Source organism: Paroedura picta, chromosome 12 (assembly GCF_049243985.1).
Source record: "Paroedura picta isolate Pp20150507F chromosome 12, Ppicta_v3.0, whole genome shotgun sequence".
NCBI classification, from domain to species: domain Eukaryota; kingdom Metazoa; phylum Chordata; class Lepidosauria; order Squamata; family Gekkonidae; genus Paroedura; species Paroedura picta.
This window is the reverse complement of record NC_135380.1, coordinates 24,643,698-24,661,182: the sequence shown is the minus strand read 5'-3', so window position 1 is coordinate 24,661,182 and position 17,485 is coordinate 24,643,698. Positions and strand designations below refer to the sequence as shown.

Sequence of the window (17,485 nt, the reverse complement as noted above, 5' to 3'; positions counted from 1 at the left end):
TTCGTGAGCCGGGGAGGGAGGCCCACCTGCCCGCCTGTTGCCGCCTTCTTGCCGTCGATTGCGCGGCCGCCGCTCCCTTCCCCATGCGCCCATCCTTCGGGCCACCATGGCCACGGATCGTTCGCTGCTGAGCTGCCCACCTGCACCAGAGACTGGCCAAGGGCAGCCTACACGCCTGACACTGGCCCCGGCCTTCTACTGCGCCCACGCGCCTCTGGGGGGGGCCTGCCCATCCTTCGGCGGGCTCCTACTCTGCCCATTTTTACCCCTAGTAAGATATAAAATATAGTAAAAATCTTTCTAAAAAGAAAGCATGGTGGCACCAGTACCCTATTTCTAATCCTAAAGGGTTTTATGCAGATTTTAATTAAAGTTAAGGAAAAGGTTGAAAGGCAAGTCTTAAAAGCAGCAGGAACAGTGTGTTTTTGGATGCTGTTATGTTGTGTACAGCTGTCCACCTCATGGGATGTACCTTGCTGCTCATCCTTCAAAAGGGCCTCATGCCTGCACCATAAATATTTCTCCTCCTGAGGCAGGGGTGAATCGTCCCTCATATTCACATTTGCTATCTGTTGTACTTCAACTACTTTACCAATGGTGGTATTCAACACTATCCAAGCCAGGCTTTCTCAACCAGGGTTTATGAAACCCTGGATTTCTTGACAATCCTGGAAGGGTAAGAGTTAATTTATATCTATATTTTAAAAATGTAAACGTTTATCAGGTGATATGCTGCCCATATATTCTGCACAATTGTGCCATTTCTGGGGTCTCTTGAAGCCTGATGAATGTTTCAGGGATTTCTCAATGGTAAAAATGTTGGGAAAGGCTGATCTAGATTCTTGGCTCTTCTTTGCTCTTTCTTTCCCGTGGCTTGGCATTTCTACTTTCTAGCTTGTTTTCCATGTGATTCCTGGCATCATCCCTTTGTTAAGGCTCAAAGACCAAGTCTAGATATGATAAAAGCCAGCAAAACATCCAAGTCCCCTAAATTGTACTAGCAGAATGAATTATGCTGCTCGTGTCGTTTTCTATGAATGTGCTGAATTCGCATGTTCATTCCATATTTGTTTTTTGCAGAGCTGAAAACATTTCAGCAAGGAATGGGGGGTGTAAAATGCAAGGAAGCAAATTTCATTTCCTTGAGCTCATTCTTTTCAGAACTCCTTAACACTTTTTTTCATTATATTTTCAAGCGTCAATGTGGAATCGTGCAGGAAAAATCTTTAATCAAAGAGCTGAAATTTTTCAGGACTTCAGAGACAAATGCAGGCTGTGTAATACAGATGACCTGAAAAATTACACTGCACCTAATTTATTTTCAGCACTGTGTCCCTTCTCAGTTGGGATGATCATTACAACAATATAGAGTCAGGATTGTTTTGCTTGAATATAAGTTATTATTAGACAAAAACACAAAGTGGAATGCCTGAACTAGGTGTTTTTCATGCTATCAACCATAATAATAATAATAGTAAATTTGGGGGGATTATATTGCATTTTATATGATTGCATGTTCTGAGGTAAACAGACTGATATGCAGCCTTACAATATCAGTAATTGTCTAGTTGCAGAAAACCTTTTTTCATAGACCAGTTGTGAACACTAAGCTTATTCAGGAAGGCAAAATGCCTGAGTACTTCTGTTCCTAATGCTACCTTTGTTTCAGAGATTAATTTTGGCAGCCAGGGAGCTAGAAGGAAAACCATGCCAGCATTGGACCACCTAGATTACTTTTGAGATTGCTGCCTTTTACAATCATAAAGGGATTAAGTAACAGCGGCATGTGTAACTAATAGGATAAAGTTATACAACTGGGTTACTGGGCTCCAGATTCCAAAGCATATATTTTGACTGACTAATCTGCCTAAAGTAATATTTTTGCTTGTTCTTCAGTCCTTGACTCATAGCACAGAACAGTTAAACACAGAACAGTTGAAAGTGTGTCTGAAGTCTCAAGTTCTGGCTGTGCGCCTCTGGTAGTGGGAAAATTATTTCTGGCCCCTTATCTAATGGATCATGGTGGGTTACAGTATTATTCTCCCTATGGAAGAGAGTCACCCACATCTCAACCCTATCCATTACACCCCACACCCCACTGAGTCTACTTAAAGAAGTCTCCTTTATACTTCTGTGCCCTGCAGACTCCCTGATAACTTCCACATGGATAGTGGAATGTTTTTTTAAGGAGCAGTATGAATTCATCCTGCCCTAATTTTGTTTGTGTCCTGTTGGGGCAGAAAGTAGAGATTCGGGGATTTGGGGCTCCTCTACATTGAGGTCATTAATGGTGCTAGAGACCAATATAATATAACCTTTGCCACTTTTGTCTTGAAGTTTTTGTTACTTGGGTTCTTCCCTCATGGACCCCAATTTTTTTGTTACTTGGGGTCCTCCCTCATAGAACCTAAATCAGGTTATGGACCATGTGTTCATCTCCTTTGTTCATCTTTTAGTTTTTGTATTTGAGATTTTCCTAGTACTGCTCTAGGATGTCAGAGACTCACTAACAGCTCCTGAAAGTGTTGTAGAATTCTGTATTTAGATTGGCTTTTATGAACTCAGAATTAAGGGGTGGAGGGTAGTTCTTTATTAAGCTTTTTATTTGAATCTGCATTTGGACTGTTTGCTCTGTTTGTGTCCTAATATGAGACAGGCTAGAAATCCAGAAAAAGAAGCCCTGCCAGTGTGATGCTTTTGCTCTTCTCCCTGAACCTTAAAATCTTGAAACCCTCTCAGCATGCAGAGGAGTTAACCGCTGAGTCTTTTCCAGAATAAACTAGTTCAAATGAAAAAATGCTGTAACCTGTCCACATAATCTTAGCCTTTTTGACTTCACTCAGCCCTAAAATCTGCTCAGTGCGTTTAATCCTTGGCAAGCTGGAACAGCCTCCAGCAGTCTTCTACTCAGATGTCTACATTCAGACAGCACCTGTGTTCACTTCATTGTGCAAAAGGAGAGCCTCTGAGATGGCAGAGTAGGTAACAGAGAGAGACTCCAAAGAGCCTTTTTCCCAGCATCAACCTTGATTTCAGTGTCTGTATCACAGGGCAAGGAAGAAGGGATGCCTTACACTCCAAAAAGACTGTGCACAGTGAGTGGTGGGGTTCTTGCAGTACAGAGACAGAAAAGAGATGCTGCTTTCCCCTGTGCCCCCAAGATACCTGCATTCCTCTTTTTCATTGGAGAACTGTGACATTGGTGCAGTGTGGCACAATCCTGCATGCCTGGCCCAGGTCCTTTGAAGCAATTCCCTGTGGCCTTCTGGCAGTTTCAGTTGCAAACGCTTACCATGACCAAAATAGTTACAGCCACACGGAGAATTTTTAAATATGTTCATAAAGCCAAGACATTTTTGTTGCTTTTTACATAATTATTGGAATTCCTGTAGAGTTCATTGTATGCTTTGCTAGTAAAGCAGTAATATGTTTGGATTTATCATTGTTTTCTCTAACACTAAACACAAAATTAGCTCATTAGAAAGTGGATGTAACACAGGTAGAAAATTCACTATACATAGCTTTGTGTCTCAGGCAGTCATGAGGTTCTCGTCAAGAGAATTTTTCCTGACGCCAAGTATGGATTAGTTTAGCACCTAATCTGTTATAAATTTTTCTTCCTGTAAAATGTGAGATGGGCAAATCAAGTATATTCTTGTTTCTGAGTGTTGTTGCCAATAAACTATATTAAGTAGATGTTTTGTTTTCCTATAACTAGCCTGCTTTTAAAATATTTTTTATTTGGCTGTTTATTACTAAAGGTTTAAAACAGCTTCTTGGGAAAGGGATTGTGGCTTTCTTCAAAGATTTAGCTTGTTCAGATCAGTGCTGAGCAACTGCTTTAGCCCATCTTTAATTTTTCCTTATTTCTTCCACATTATTTTTGCATTTACTGTATGTACTTATCTCAATCTGTCCTTTCTAAAACCCTGGGGTTTTTTTCCTGCCTATCTCACTCAGTTATTGCTTCCCAAGATAACGATTGCTGATCTTTTGTACACTTGCTAATTTTTCCTATGGATTCCTGAGTTGTTGAACAACTGGCATCTCTCACTTTACTATGAATGAGCAATAATGGTAAACTCTTTGAAAATATCTTGAAAGATGCACAGTTCATCTAGCTATGTAAAAGTGTTTTCTTTTGTTTCCTTAGTGCTTGATCCTTGATTGAAAATGTTTTTTTCTATTGAGCTCTGAAATGTTTTTGCAATGATAAGTAGAACCTTATTTTTTTGTTTGTTTAGAAAACAATGTTTGGATCTCAATTTTTTTTCCACCAAGAAGTGATCTCTCCTACATAGCGTGTGGTCAGATTTTATACTCTTCTGCCTCTGAAGGAGCCCCAATTTAAATCTTTCTTTATTCTCATTCAGATATATTGAGAAAAAAACCCCCACAATAAGCAGAAGTACTATGCTATATTGTGAAATCTGGGTCTCTTATACAATTTTAGCTGTTTGTCCCTTATTGACTTATGTGGTTTGGTGATCCTTGCCATCTCCTCCTCCTTTGTGTAATCCAGTAGGTCATCATAATCTTCCTTTTGGCATAATCTTCTACGGTTATATCACAAGCATTGAAATAAAGACCTACTTATATGAAAAGGCAAGAGGTAGTTTACTGAAAGAAGGAATTGCACAGTCTATCATTTTGAAAGGTAATACATTTCTTGATGCTGCCTTTGAAAGACTAGAGACTTTATCAAAGGCACCCTGGAAACCAACTTGCATAGCATGTTGAATCTGAGTAGATTGTTCTTCAATATTAAATGGTTATTGGTTTATTTTCCCCAACAGAGTTCTCTGGCAGAGACGTTGGACAGCAGTGGGAGCTTAGACGCACAAAGAATGGACATGATATACACAATTGAGGATGTTCCTCCCTGGTACCTCTGCATATTCTTGGGCTTACAGGTACATTTAAAAACATATCATGACAAAGGTATGGAAGTCTCAATTCTTTTAAATGCTTCTCAGCAGGCAAAAAGGCACCTGGCACAGAAATGAAAGATTGCAGCACAGATGTTGGACTACAGATACCAGTTATCGTCATTTCTAGTTCACTGCTTTTAATTACCAAACTGTGTTGGGAAGATGAGAAGTCACCTCTGCTTTTATATCAGTTCATTTTAGCCGCAAAGGATAGGTATATGAAAACCTGAGTACTTTGCGCATGTTCTGCTCCTGGAGCCTTGGAAAGCAGGGATGCTTTTGTGCCAGCTACTTAAATAGAAAGTTTCTACACAGTTCTACACAGGATTCAGGTTGCCAAAACATCCCCAGGGTAGCCGACTGCTAGGTCCAAATCATAAATGTAAACCATACACTGTTCTACCAAGAGCTGGCATATTGTAACCACAGGTTTTGTCTGTGAAGCAGCAGTGGACCCACCATGAGATAAAGTAAGATTTTGGGCATCATCGAAGCTGGCAGAGTGGGAGATGGCTTTAACCCATTAATGGAACTTATACAAGATAGGATCCTTCACCAAACTCTTTGAAATAAATGAAACTGCAAACGTTTGTTTCAGTAAGACTGGTGCAGGATAACCTGCCCTTAGAATTGAAGAAAGTGTGATGGTATTTGGATTTTCTGGCTTGGAATCTAAAAGATCTTGAACTGCCCTGATGAAAAGAACCTTGCCTCACTGGACTGTGTACAGTTTAAGAACAATGCTTTAAAAATTGTTTGAATTGGAATGAAATAAAATCCATTTTTGCTTTTGTACCTTATCAGGAACATGTCATAAAGAATTATCTTTTTTCCTCAGAAACAGTTTTAGTCCCTGGATGCAAATATTAACATAATTAATTGTTCATAGGTGATCAATCATGAAATGAAAGTAGTTTTAACATGATCGGAGAGTATGAAAAACACTGGAGAAAATTATGTTGGGTGTAAACAAGATTGTTCTTTCTGTATTTGCAGCACTACCTGACCTGTTTTAGTGGTACAATAGCAGTGCCCTTCTTACTAGCAGATGCCATGTGTGTGGGACTTGACCAGTGGGCTACCAGCCAGCTGATTGGGACCATATTCTTCTGTGTAGGAATCACAACTTTGTTACAAACAACCTTTGGGTGCCGGTGAGTTTAAGTAGAATGTTTGATAGCCTTTTTCAAGGTTCATATCTTCCTGTCTCTAAGCAATTTTCAAACCGGTCAACAATTCAAGAGTTAGTATTTTCAAAAACTTCCACATATCCAGCGCACCAGAACATTCTTATGAACATTTTCATTTGTGGCTTATTAACAACCTAAAAGATGTTAGGATGTGAAAGATAGGGTATTCTCCAATGTCAGAAATTATTCTTTGTCTTGCTACATCCTTTAAATATGAGCTAGAAATAATTTTATTTTCTCCCTAATTTGTATTATTCTATTCTTGAGAATACAAGGGATTTTAAAATCAAACTGTTGCATTGCTGCACAAGTGTTGCATGCTGCAGATACCCATATTGTATTCATCCTACATGGAACCAGTTAAACAAAACGTACAATTCTTTGTGCTAAGGATTTGTTATCTTCTTCCATGGATCCCATTTTTCCAAATAACATCAAATCTTGAAGCCTTCCCTTCCAAAACATAGTCAGTGAATTTCTTCATGAAAGAAAATGTTCAGTTGGACGTGGTCATTACATGAGATAAGGCAGGTAAATCTGGAAGAAAATTCTTTTGAAGAACCTTCAAGCGCCTGTGCCACACCCTTTAACAATTTAGCTTCAAAGGATGTGCTTTCTGGAGCAAACATTGTCCTCTCACTTAATCTTTGAGGGAAAATGCTTTGTCCTTTGCTTTCTCTCCACATGCCAAAAACGCTGTTTCTTTTATCAAGGGTCAAGGTATGTAGTTGCTAGCTAGAATTCTCAGAAAAGACAGCTTGCTATTCCTAGTAAATTTGTTGGGGCCTCTAAAACAAAAGAAAAGAAACAACAACAAAAACAACACTGTTCTGCCACTGAATTGTCATACATTAGTCCAAAATGTAAAGCAAATCTTAAGAATGTCTTGGGTCAGAATTAAGCCAAATAGTGCTCAAACTGTGAGAAGAGAAGCCTGAATGAGATCTGCAAGTTCTGCCAACGACTTCCTTCAGAGACCAACAGGATTTTCAGTAGATAAAGTTTTGAGAATCAAAGCTCCTTTTGTAAGATACAAACTGACTCTCAAAAGCTCATGTCCCTAAAATCTACTCAGTTTCTATGATGCTACTGGATTCGAATCTGGCTCTCCTACTGTAGATTTCATTTACCCTCTGAAACTGACTTTGTTCAGTTAGGCCCCTCCACAAGTCCCCCATAAACTACACCCACAACTGTCCTCCTAGAGAATTTTGTTCAAATTATTCATATAGAATACATTCCATTATGGGGGAAAAGCAGGTCTTAAAATACTGTTCAGACTATATATGGTACCAAGACTGACAGCTTCCTATTCATCATTAACTGCAGCTAAACAATTGAACTAAGACCTTGCTCACATTTTAAAATTTTCTGTTAATCAGCAACAGTAAATAATAGAATCTTGGCAATCTAGTAGCCATTCTGATTCTAGGAATCCAGGCTATTTATTAATCTAAAATCTTTACGAGGAGTAACTCGCATGGTTTGGAAAGCTTCTGTGCATACCTGAAATTATTCCGTGTTTCAGAACTGTAGTGATAGTTACACCAGGAAGCTGATAACATTAGGCTATAGCAGAATGATAGATCTGTCTAAGCCATAGTAAGTTGGTTCAGATAAACTTTTGTTTTTATTATGTATTTGAACACAGTATATGCAATAGTGGAAGTATTACCATGCTTAATCTTCGTATGTTTTCTTTCTTAAAACTCAAAGTGCATCCCATTATGGAATGCCTTGCATGAAATCTTTCTTAATAATACATTAGCACTGAATTTCTATTGAATTTCATTTGTGAAGTTCAACTAACAAAGTAAGCAAATACGCTTGTTTTATTTTTGCATGGACAGACTTAGGCAAGTGATGGCCAGAATGTTGTGAATGAGAGATGACTGAACTGTTTGCATTTAGTGATCTGTTCATGCAAGGATAGTAGGTCTTCCCAGATTTCTTCCCTCCCCAACAGTTCCTTGTGACCCAGGGTTGTGGGACTCACCTGTAGTAATAGCCATTAACCACCCTGATTCATGGGCTGCTATGAGATGAGGAAAGGAGGCAAAGTCGTTCCTTCATCTTCCTTCTGTCAGCAGAGTTAATGGATAGGAGGGGCAATTTCATTCCCTGCTGCCCCCTCTCTGCAGCCCACTGGCCTACAGAACTGTAGCTCTACACAAGCCAGAACTCCTGAAATCAACTTTCCCCAGGGTTTGAAAGGATTTGGGGGTAGGGGGAGCAGGGAAGTTGAGCGACTGGCTGTGTGTTCTGCTCACGGATCGCTGGGTTCAGTCCTTGGGGGAAAGGATGAAATATAGTTGTTAAGCCTGATGTTTCTAAGGTGTCCTGAAAGAATTAGCAGCAATAGGAACAGGTACATGAGCCTGTAGAATGCCTGTGGATATCAGCCCTTACCATCCTAATAAATGAGCTTATATCCTAAATGGTTCAGTTTAAGTAGTGCAGTTTAAGGAAGCAAATTTTTTCCCCTCCATTACATGGAAAAAAATAACAATCCGGAAATCATTTCTAAACACTCAGATGTGATTTCACTTTTCAAGAATGTTTTTAATTGCATCAGTTTAATTAAGGTTGTTTTTTTTTAAGACAGAGTAATGCGTACGTGAGGGAGAGGAGCAGCAGTTTAGTACTAACCTTGCTGAAGGCATGACACATGGGCCAATAAAACACCCAAGAGATTGAATCACCCAATTTGAATATCTCTGCTTTGTTTTTACCAGGAATAAAGTTCAGCTTTACACCTGTGTTAGATCTCAGACACAATTTAATTTTCCCATAATTTGTACTCACAAAACTGTTTTCTTTGCTAATGGCCATTAGGTTGTCCTTCCCTATATGATATGTAAAAGTGGGTAGTTTGCAGGTCACTGTTCAATAGACCAGGTTTGCAGTTTACCTCCTATGCAAGCATGTACGTAAAAAAAAATAGTGATCTTTGCCAAAGTAATGTGTGTTACAGAATTCATCATTGGACATCATACGCATTTACATATAGAAACACCCAAGTGAGATTGCAAATACGTTACCTTGATCACAGGATGTGGCTGCCTGTGGCTGCCATAAACCTCCCAGAGGTTAAAAGCAGAGGCTTCTAATCTGCCAGTTCCTAATGCTTTGGGCAGGTAGCAAGGTTTTTTTTTTTTTTTTAGTACAATCAGTTCAAACCTCTAATAACAACATGCTTTTCTATACTAATGTCTGGGAGACAATGATTTTCTGAAGATCCCTGGAAGAATGGATAGAGCATAAAGGCAAGATTTTAGAGAGACATTTGGAACATGTGGAGAGACATTTGGAACATGTGATTGAAAGTGAGAAGGAAGAAAATGGATAGGGGGATTTAGCAGAATAATCAGAGAAAAATAATTGAGAGAAACCAAGGTACAAGCACAAAGAAAATGAAATGCACAGAGCCAGAATATTTGGGCTTTTTGAGGTTTAAAATCCAGTATGTTTGAATTATGCTCAGAAGAGGGCATTGTTAAAATATTTACTGCTTTCTGGCGATAAAGCCTTCAACATAGGTTAAATGTGAAGTAATGTTGCTTCCCTCCCTCATGCATCATGGTCAGCTTCAGTAAATGGCAGGGGAGCAACCCAAAAACCATCACTTGGTATTCTATGCATTGTGTGCATGATCACACTTCTGAAACTGTACTTGGGAATGCATAAAATAAAATAGCCATGTGCCAAAAGGAAGCCATTCTTCAATCATCTCTCATTTTCCTGTCCTTGCAAGAGCTGTTAACTTAAATTTTTTATGCCCAATTAGAAAGGAACATGCCCCTGAATCTGAACCACCACAATTTAATTTAGGAGCTTTTTAAAGCAAAGTAGCACGGTTCTAATGCACGGTTGGAATGAAGATGGACAGGGGAATTAAACAGAATAATCAGAGAAAAATAATTGAGAGAAACCAAGGTACAAGCCCAAAGTCAGGGTAATATTTAAGTGTCACACAGTATGCTGCAATGCTACAGAGCCCATAAATGCATGTTGCTAATTTCAACACTCATATATGCCCATACCAATACATATCCATATAATGTACATCTCACAGAAAAGGATGAAGTTGAAGTGAAAACCAAGGGACTAGAGGGAGGTATTACCTATGATCCTTTTCTGTGTTGCAGTGCTGTTCTCACATTCTATGGTCCAGAGATTCAGAATCTTGGACCTACAAGATATAAATAAAATAAATAAATTGTTGCTTCTTTTAGGTTACCTTTATTTCAAGCCAGTGCTTTTGCATTCTTGGCTCCAGCCAGAGCGATTCTCTCCTTGGACAAGTGGAAATGCAACAACACAGGTAGGTAGACAGTGCATGTTAGTCTGCGTTTCCCCCTCTTCTGCTCTATCTTGTGCCTCTTTAGAGACTGAACTGATTCATTGTGGCATAAAACCTGGCGGACTTGTGCCTTTTAGTCCACAAAAGTTTATGTCACAGTAAATAGGGTAGAGATACCACAAGAATTTGTTTTTGTTCTGTTTTAGCGGTAAATGAAAGTGGGAAATCCTGTATTTAATTCAGAGTTGGAGCATAAATAGATGGAAGTCATCCTTTTTGAAATCAGTCAGCTCAGGAAGGTATAAGATTACATTGCTAGTTATTTTATTGAGGGTGTGTTGGATTTCAGAAATATCTGGAATTTGGGGGGACTGATGTGCTGTCCAGAAAGATCCCTATGCTGAACCTCATCACAGCCTACTGTTTGTTTGCTGAAGAAGCAAACTAGACATCCTCCTTCCACCAAAATAATTCCGTAGGTCCCAATTATATTTGTCTGCTGCTCATTTACGTACGGTGGCTCAATTCTCCTACAGTCCTTTGGTGGCATTTTCTATAAAATGTTTAGTTTTATAGTTTTGATTATGAAAGCTCATCTTATTTCCATCGAACAGTGACTTCTGCTGTCCCTTGTGAGTTGCAGCAATCTGAATGCATTTGGGCAAGTTTAGACAGCAGGAACCTGATAGATCCTTTTACTGGCATACACTATTATGTTTGTCTGTTCTTTTTCTGGCACCCATCGATGTTAGCTGTATTGATTTAACAAGATAAACAAGTTAAAGAGTGCAAAAGTGCTTCTGGAAAAAAACTGGGCCATGTGGATGGCTGGAGGCTGGGAACAAATCTGTTACTTTAGAAGGGATTGTATTGCCATCAATTTTAAGACTGACTGCACTTTCACAATCAGAGCTGTTTTGCAGGGAGCTTTAAGTTGCAAGAGCTCTATTTTTTTATCAGCCTGTTCTGAATATTGTGTAGCCTGGAAAAAACAACATTTTTTTTTTTTTTTACACAGAGGTGGGGTAGGGTGGAGTGGAAATTATGGGAGAGCCTGAATGGCCATGTGATTCCTTGGTTTTTCCTGTTCTGTAGTTTTGAATGCAGCAAAGACCTGGTAATGTTTTAGAATAATGTGTAGAACAATATTTTAATACATAATTATCAAGCTTTGATGTCTTGGTGCTGATGATTTTGTATCTCTCCTGGAGTCAGAATATTTGTCAGGTTCCCAAGAAATTACAAATGGATTACTAAAGTCAGTTGGGTATAAACTACAGATGGTGGTTCATTCTTATGAGCAAAATGTGTTAAGGTTCTTGCTTAAGCTTCCCTACAACATCCCTGTGAGCAGAGTTATTGCTCCTATTTTACAGCAGGCAACTGAAACTATAAATAGGCGGCTTGTCTAAAGCCCATTATTGAGCTATAGTTCAAGTCCAGCATTACACACTATGTCTTTCTGGCTTGGAGGATACTCAACAACATCTTAGTAGACATTATGCTATTTGAGAAGGGGTTTCCTTCCCGTAAGCAGCTAAACATTTCTTGAACAGATTTCCAATCAAATTTCATTTAGAATTCTGCATGTATACATAAAAAACCCTTGTTATTCATTTAATGTCTGCCTTTTTGTGTTTTACTAAGGACATGCCTGTTTCTCCTTTTCGCTCAATTGGAAAATTGAGAATTTCCCAAGCAGTCTCATTCATGTCTCCTGTTATAAGAGAAAAGCTTGCGTATCAAGCTGCCAGTCATAAACTATGGAACTCCTTCCCATTGGAGGTCTGATTGTAACAGGCCTTTCAGCACCATTCATAAACCAACCTGTTCCAGAAGGCCTTTAGAAAAATTTAGTTCTTTACCTTGAGTATTGTTTTTGTTTTTAAAATTCTGATGCATGTTTCCCTTATTTGCAAGCTGCCTTGAGCATTCTATTAAAAGGAAGACTATTTTCAGTCTTAATAAGTAAGACATTTAAAACTTGGAGGCCATACTTTATCTGGCTAACTGTTATCCTGCAATTTTGTGCCCGTTCAGGAGACACAAGGCAGTATGTAGTTCAGCATAGGTCCCAGTTACTCCACAGTGACCTAAGAGTAGAAACCTTGCATCTCAAATATATAGCGATACAAGGATAAAAACTTCAATGCGAGAGTACAAAATGTTCGAATACAATTTTCTAATTTTCTTTGTACAATTAGAATTGCACACTTTGATAGCAGACTTTTTTTTTTTTTTTGGTATGGAACTCCAGATTTTTCTGGGCATAGATCAGACTTGAGTATGCATCATTGGGTCTTTGTTGTACAATAGGTCAAATAGCCCGATGATAGAATATCATGATTACATTCCTGTGTGTCTTGGGGAAGAGCTGCTGTGTCTAGATATAGGGAAGTTAACTGATAGTAAACACAGAACTTTTTGTTTGTGAAAAGAGCCATTGTTCCATCTCCTTTAGCTGTTTCTAACCCTCATAAAGCATCAGATGTACTCTAGTCAGCCAAATTAACTGGTGACAATTTTAGACGGAGACTGTACAAAAGTCCAGTTATCCGTGCTATGAAGCCTTCCCTTTGTCACTGTCAAGTGGTCCTGTGCCTCTTAGTGCTGATTGGCGTTACCCACTCTAGTTGAATTTCTCAAGCGCTAACCACTGATGCCGCATAATGTGAAGCATTCGTGGTTAGTCTTTGCATAATGCAACTTTAGCACAGGAAATATCCTGTTGTGAGTTTCCTTATAGATCTTGTAAGGAATTATGAAGACCGATTCATCTGCTGAGGATGGTATTAGTCAGGGTGTCCAAAAGAAAAGTGGGAGTAATGTTCATCCTGTCTACTTGAAATAAGGCAACCAAGCAGCTAGGTTAAAACTGCTGGAAAGTATATGGAACCAACTGGAGAAACAGGTAATGTGACTATAAGACTTACCTGTGCCAGCTGGAGTCCAATCCCAACAGCTATGCTCTAAGCTGGCAGCTCAGAAGCAGGACACAAAGGGGATGAATTTCACTGTTGCTTATACATCTGGCATTCCGGAGCAGACGGATTGTAGTATTTAGTTTTCTTTATCCCTGAAGTTCAGCAATCTCGCCTTCCTTGGACGTTTTCAAAGAAAAGCTTGGGGTTGTTTTAGGCAGAATCTCCCTGCTAGTAATGTTTTCGGGCTCAAGGCTCTTTGGATCCTTTTCCTGTTTTGTGATTTTGAATGCAGAAATCAGCAGGTGGGAAGGGAAAGAAAGTTTCCAATATTAGTTGAGATTAGACTGTCTCAAAATATTTAATTTTATGTTGCCATAATGAAAAGGTTTTTTTGTTTGTTTGTTTTTACCCTTTCAAGCTGTAATGGTTACAAACGGAACAACAGAGCTGCTGCACACAGAACATATCTGGTATCCCAGGATACGAGAGGTAACTTGCAGAGGTGTATTTAACATGCTGTCCTCCCTCCAGTGAGCAGTTCTCATTTAGGCATCCAGCTATTTCAGAATTGCTAAAATTGTCTCACTGCTTCCTTGCTGCCTTTTTTTCTGCCGCTTCATTGTGCAGATTTTAAACCTTTTCTGTGTATTCATTGGTGGCCAACAAAGCCTCAAACCCTGGTGAATTATATTGCAGTGTTTGTGAGACCATAATGCCTTATGCCAGAGACTTGGCATTCTGCATCTTGCAGCATGTGCAGCTAGTTAAAATCAGTAATGAGGTGCTATCAGAACCCTGGATGTTATTGCATGGCAATGCAGTCAACTGATGTGCAGAAAAATAATCAGTATTTAGTCTTCAGAGTTTTTTTCCCCCCCTGAAAACCAGGGATGGTTGGAAAATCACCTCTTAATTTAGCTGCTCAGTTTTTTCCTTCCTCTCTAATGTCCAGTCTTAAGATACAAATACCATTTATCTTAAAGAACCCACAACAGTTGTCTCATTACAGAGGGGAAAAGTAGCATAGACCCTAGTTCACATGTTTGTCATGGAACTTTTCTCCCATCCCATTGCTTTGGGCTGCAAGTTGTTCCTCAATTTAAAACATCCCCTCTCTCTTCCCCATCTTCAAACCGTAGCTCCATCCTGCCAAGAGGCCTGCAGCCAAGGGGGGGCTGGCAGTCTCCTGAGACCACTGCGCTGCTCTATGCCAGCTTCTAAGGAGCACATGTGACCAAATGCATCATACACTCTGCCCCTAGGAGCTAAGAGCATCACCTCCGTGGCGCCACCAGCCCTTGCCGGTTCGATCTCAGAGCTTTAAAGGTTAGCTTGGAACCCAGGTCTTCCTATATGACAGTGTGATTTGCTGTAGACACGACGGCCAGAGTGGTCTAATAACCCTGTTGGGTATTAAACCTAAGCAATGTGCTTAAGCAGTAAGAGGGATCAAGTTGGTAACCTTTTCTATTGGATTCAGAATGTACCTCTGAACGTCACCTACATTCGTTAATCTGGAAGACTTGCTGCTTAAGCACTGCACTGAATGACACGTCCTATTGTTCTGCGTAGTCACAGAATTCTTTTGATTTGCAGTTTATGACCCACTTGAAAAACCCCTCGATAACGTAAACGTCATGATTTTTAAAAAATCTAATCAATCTGTTTCTTTTTCTCTGTGTGTTCAGATCCAAGGTGCTATTATCATGTCATCATTGATAGAAGTGGTGATTGGGTTTTTGGGCCTGCCAGGAGCACTCCTGAGATATATTGGGCCTCTGACCATCACACCAACAGTGGCTCTCATCGGGCTCTCTGGTTTCCAGGCTGCAGGGGAAAGAGCAGGCAAACACTGGGGCATAGCCATGCTGTAAGTATTTACAATATTTCACAGGCCAACAGTCTTTGCCTTTAATCTGTATGTGCCTTTAATCTGCTTCACTAGGGCTAATGGCATGTCCTGTGTTCTTCTTGCAACTTAATTCATCTCTTGATAAGCCTGGACGTAGGAAACAGCCAGCATCCATCACCACTGGTTGTTAAACTTTTGCCCCTTTAGCGCTGTATCCTAAAATGGAAAAATATCCAGAATGGAGCCCATCTGCATGGCTCATCCTGGATTATTCTTTTACACTTAAAAAAATGCATACTGTCCTTCCTTTCTGTAAAACAGGCACCTTGTGAGGCTGGTAGGGCTGAGAGAGCTCTGAGAGAACTGACTGGCCCAAGGTCAGCCAGCTGACTGCAAGTGAAGGAGTGGGGAATCAAACCTGGTTCTCCATATTAAGAGTCCATTGCTGTTTAATCACTACACCACACTGGTTTGGCTGGTGCCATCTGTGATGCTTGGATCTCTCAGTTCACTCGTGCCGATTCCTAGTCATGGTAGTAGCTTGCTACTGCTGCTAACTACCAATACTTGCTCATGCAGACAGACTGAACAACATCTGCAGAGGTTTACTGCCATTATTATACTTACTGGAAAAGTGATTACAAATGTGAGGCCTGGGGCAAGCATTTTGCATACAAGAGTAGCAGCATATGCATTTGTTCAGAATTACAGCAGAAGAAGAAGAAGAAGAGTTGGTTCTTATATGCCATATATATGAAATATATATATATATATATATATATATATATATATATATATATATATATATATATATATATATATATATATATATATATATATATATATATATATATATATATATCAGTATATTATAGCAGTAAATATATATAGCAGTAAATATATATAGCAGTAAATTTCATAAATCCTCCTTTGCTCTTCATAAGCATTCCTGATCACCAGTAGGTTCACAGTCTATTGCAGGTTTTCTTAACCAGGGGTCTTTTGTTAATATTTATTGGGTGTTATGACCATATGTTGACACACACACACACACCCAATGGCCAATGATGGGTGTGGAGGGGATGGGAAGGGAAGTGGCCCTGGGGTTTCTCAAAGCCTGAAGAATGTTTATGAGTTTCTCAATGGTAAAAAAGTTGAGAAAGGCTGATCTCTAGTGGAAGGAATTTTGATTTGGGACTTAGAAGTGTATGTAATTACCAGAGAAACACTGTGTCAAACTTTTTTATTACACTACGAGATTCAAAGCCCGTTCGTGAGAAACCCCCCCCCCAATCATGGCCGCCCAGCAGACACATAGAGACAGCATTGCCCCTGGGTGCGGTGTTTCTGAGCCTGGTGGGAAGGCCTGCTTCCCCCCCCCCTGCCCCTCAGCGGCGGTGTGGCCTTCCCCTCAGGCCTAGAAGCACCCGTGCTTTTAGGCCCGAGGGAGAGGCCTCCTTCTTTACTCACAGTGACCTGCCGCTTTCGTGTCGCTTTCTGGCCTGTCCTGGTGAGGGCCTAGATTGTGCCCTAACCCGATTGGCTAGAACTGCTGTCTGTCCTGGTGAGGGGCCCCGCCCACTCTCCTCCCACTTACCCCTTAGCAAAATATGAAGGTGGAAAGATCTAAGGCTGAAGTTACCCTGTCCTCTTTTGAGATGCCTTGTGCTTAAACTGAGTTCAGGGAGGATCAGTCTTTGCTCTGAATTAGATCTGTGCTTGGAGGAGTTTTTCCGCATGCATGTAGCTTTCAAGATAGACTAGGTGGGAAGGTTTATTTCATTGAAGAAAGTTGATTGGGCTCAGGGTGGATTACATAGAACATAGGAAATGATAAGATAATAATACATTATAATTCAGAATAACATAAAATTAACAGTAGTATCAGTGGTCGCATAATAATTCATAACTAATATCGCTAATATAGCAACGTTAACATAACTATAACCCCAAAGGTTGGTCAGTTGAGCATTCAGTTCAGGGAGGGGGGGCATTCTGGGGGGAACCAATAGATAGTTGCTGGTTCAGTCGATCTCAACCAAATGCCATGCGGAAGAGCTCCATTTTGCAGGCTGTGTGGAGCTGAGCTACCAGGACAGCTTCACTTGGGGGTCTGGCAAACTGCTAGCCCAGAAAGAACTTGGTATCAATTTAAAAAATAAGAATGGGTGACCCAGGCTTCACCTGACCTCCTCAGATCTCAGGTCAGCCATGCAGCCAGGTCAGCCATGCAGAAGCCGGAAATGGCAAACCACCCCTAAATGTTTCTTGCCTTGAAAACTCTA

At 40.0% G+C, this 17,485-nt stretch overlaps 1 protein-coding gene across 2 annotated transcripts in view; it reads left to right on the top strand.

Annotated features, from left to right (window-relative positions):
• Nucleotides 1–17,485, top strand: part of SLC23A2 (solute carrier family 23 member 2) — a 76,983-nt gene that overhangs the window by 35,869 nt on the left and 23,629 nt on the right. For both annotated transcript variants that reach the window (XM_077306796.1, XM_077306797.1), the window contains exons 4-8: nucleotides 4,797–4,913; nucleotides 5,928–6,085; nucleotides 10,357–10,445; nucleotides 13,767–13,837; nucleotides 15,037–15,218. In XM_077306796.1, coding sequence (XP_077162911.1) covers nucleotides 4,797–4,913; nucleotides 5,928–6,085; nucleotides 10,357–10,445; nucleotides 13,767–13,837; nucleotides 15,037–15,218 — 617 coding nt within the window. The remainder of the gene's footprint in view (nucleotides 1–4,796; nucleotides 4,914–5,927; nucleotides 6,086–10,356; nucleotides 10,446–13,766; nucleotides 13,838–15,036; nucleotides 15,219–17,485) is intronic.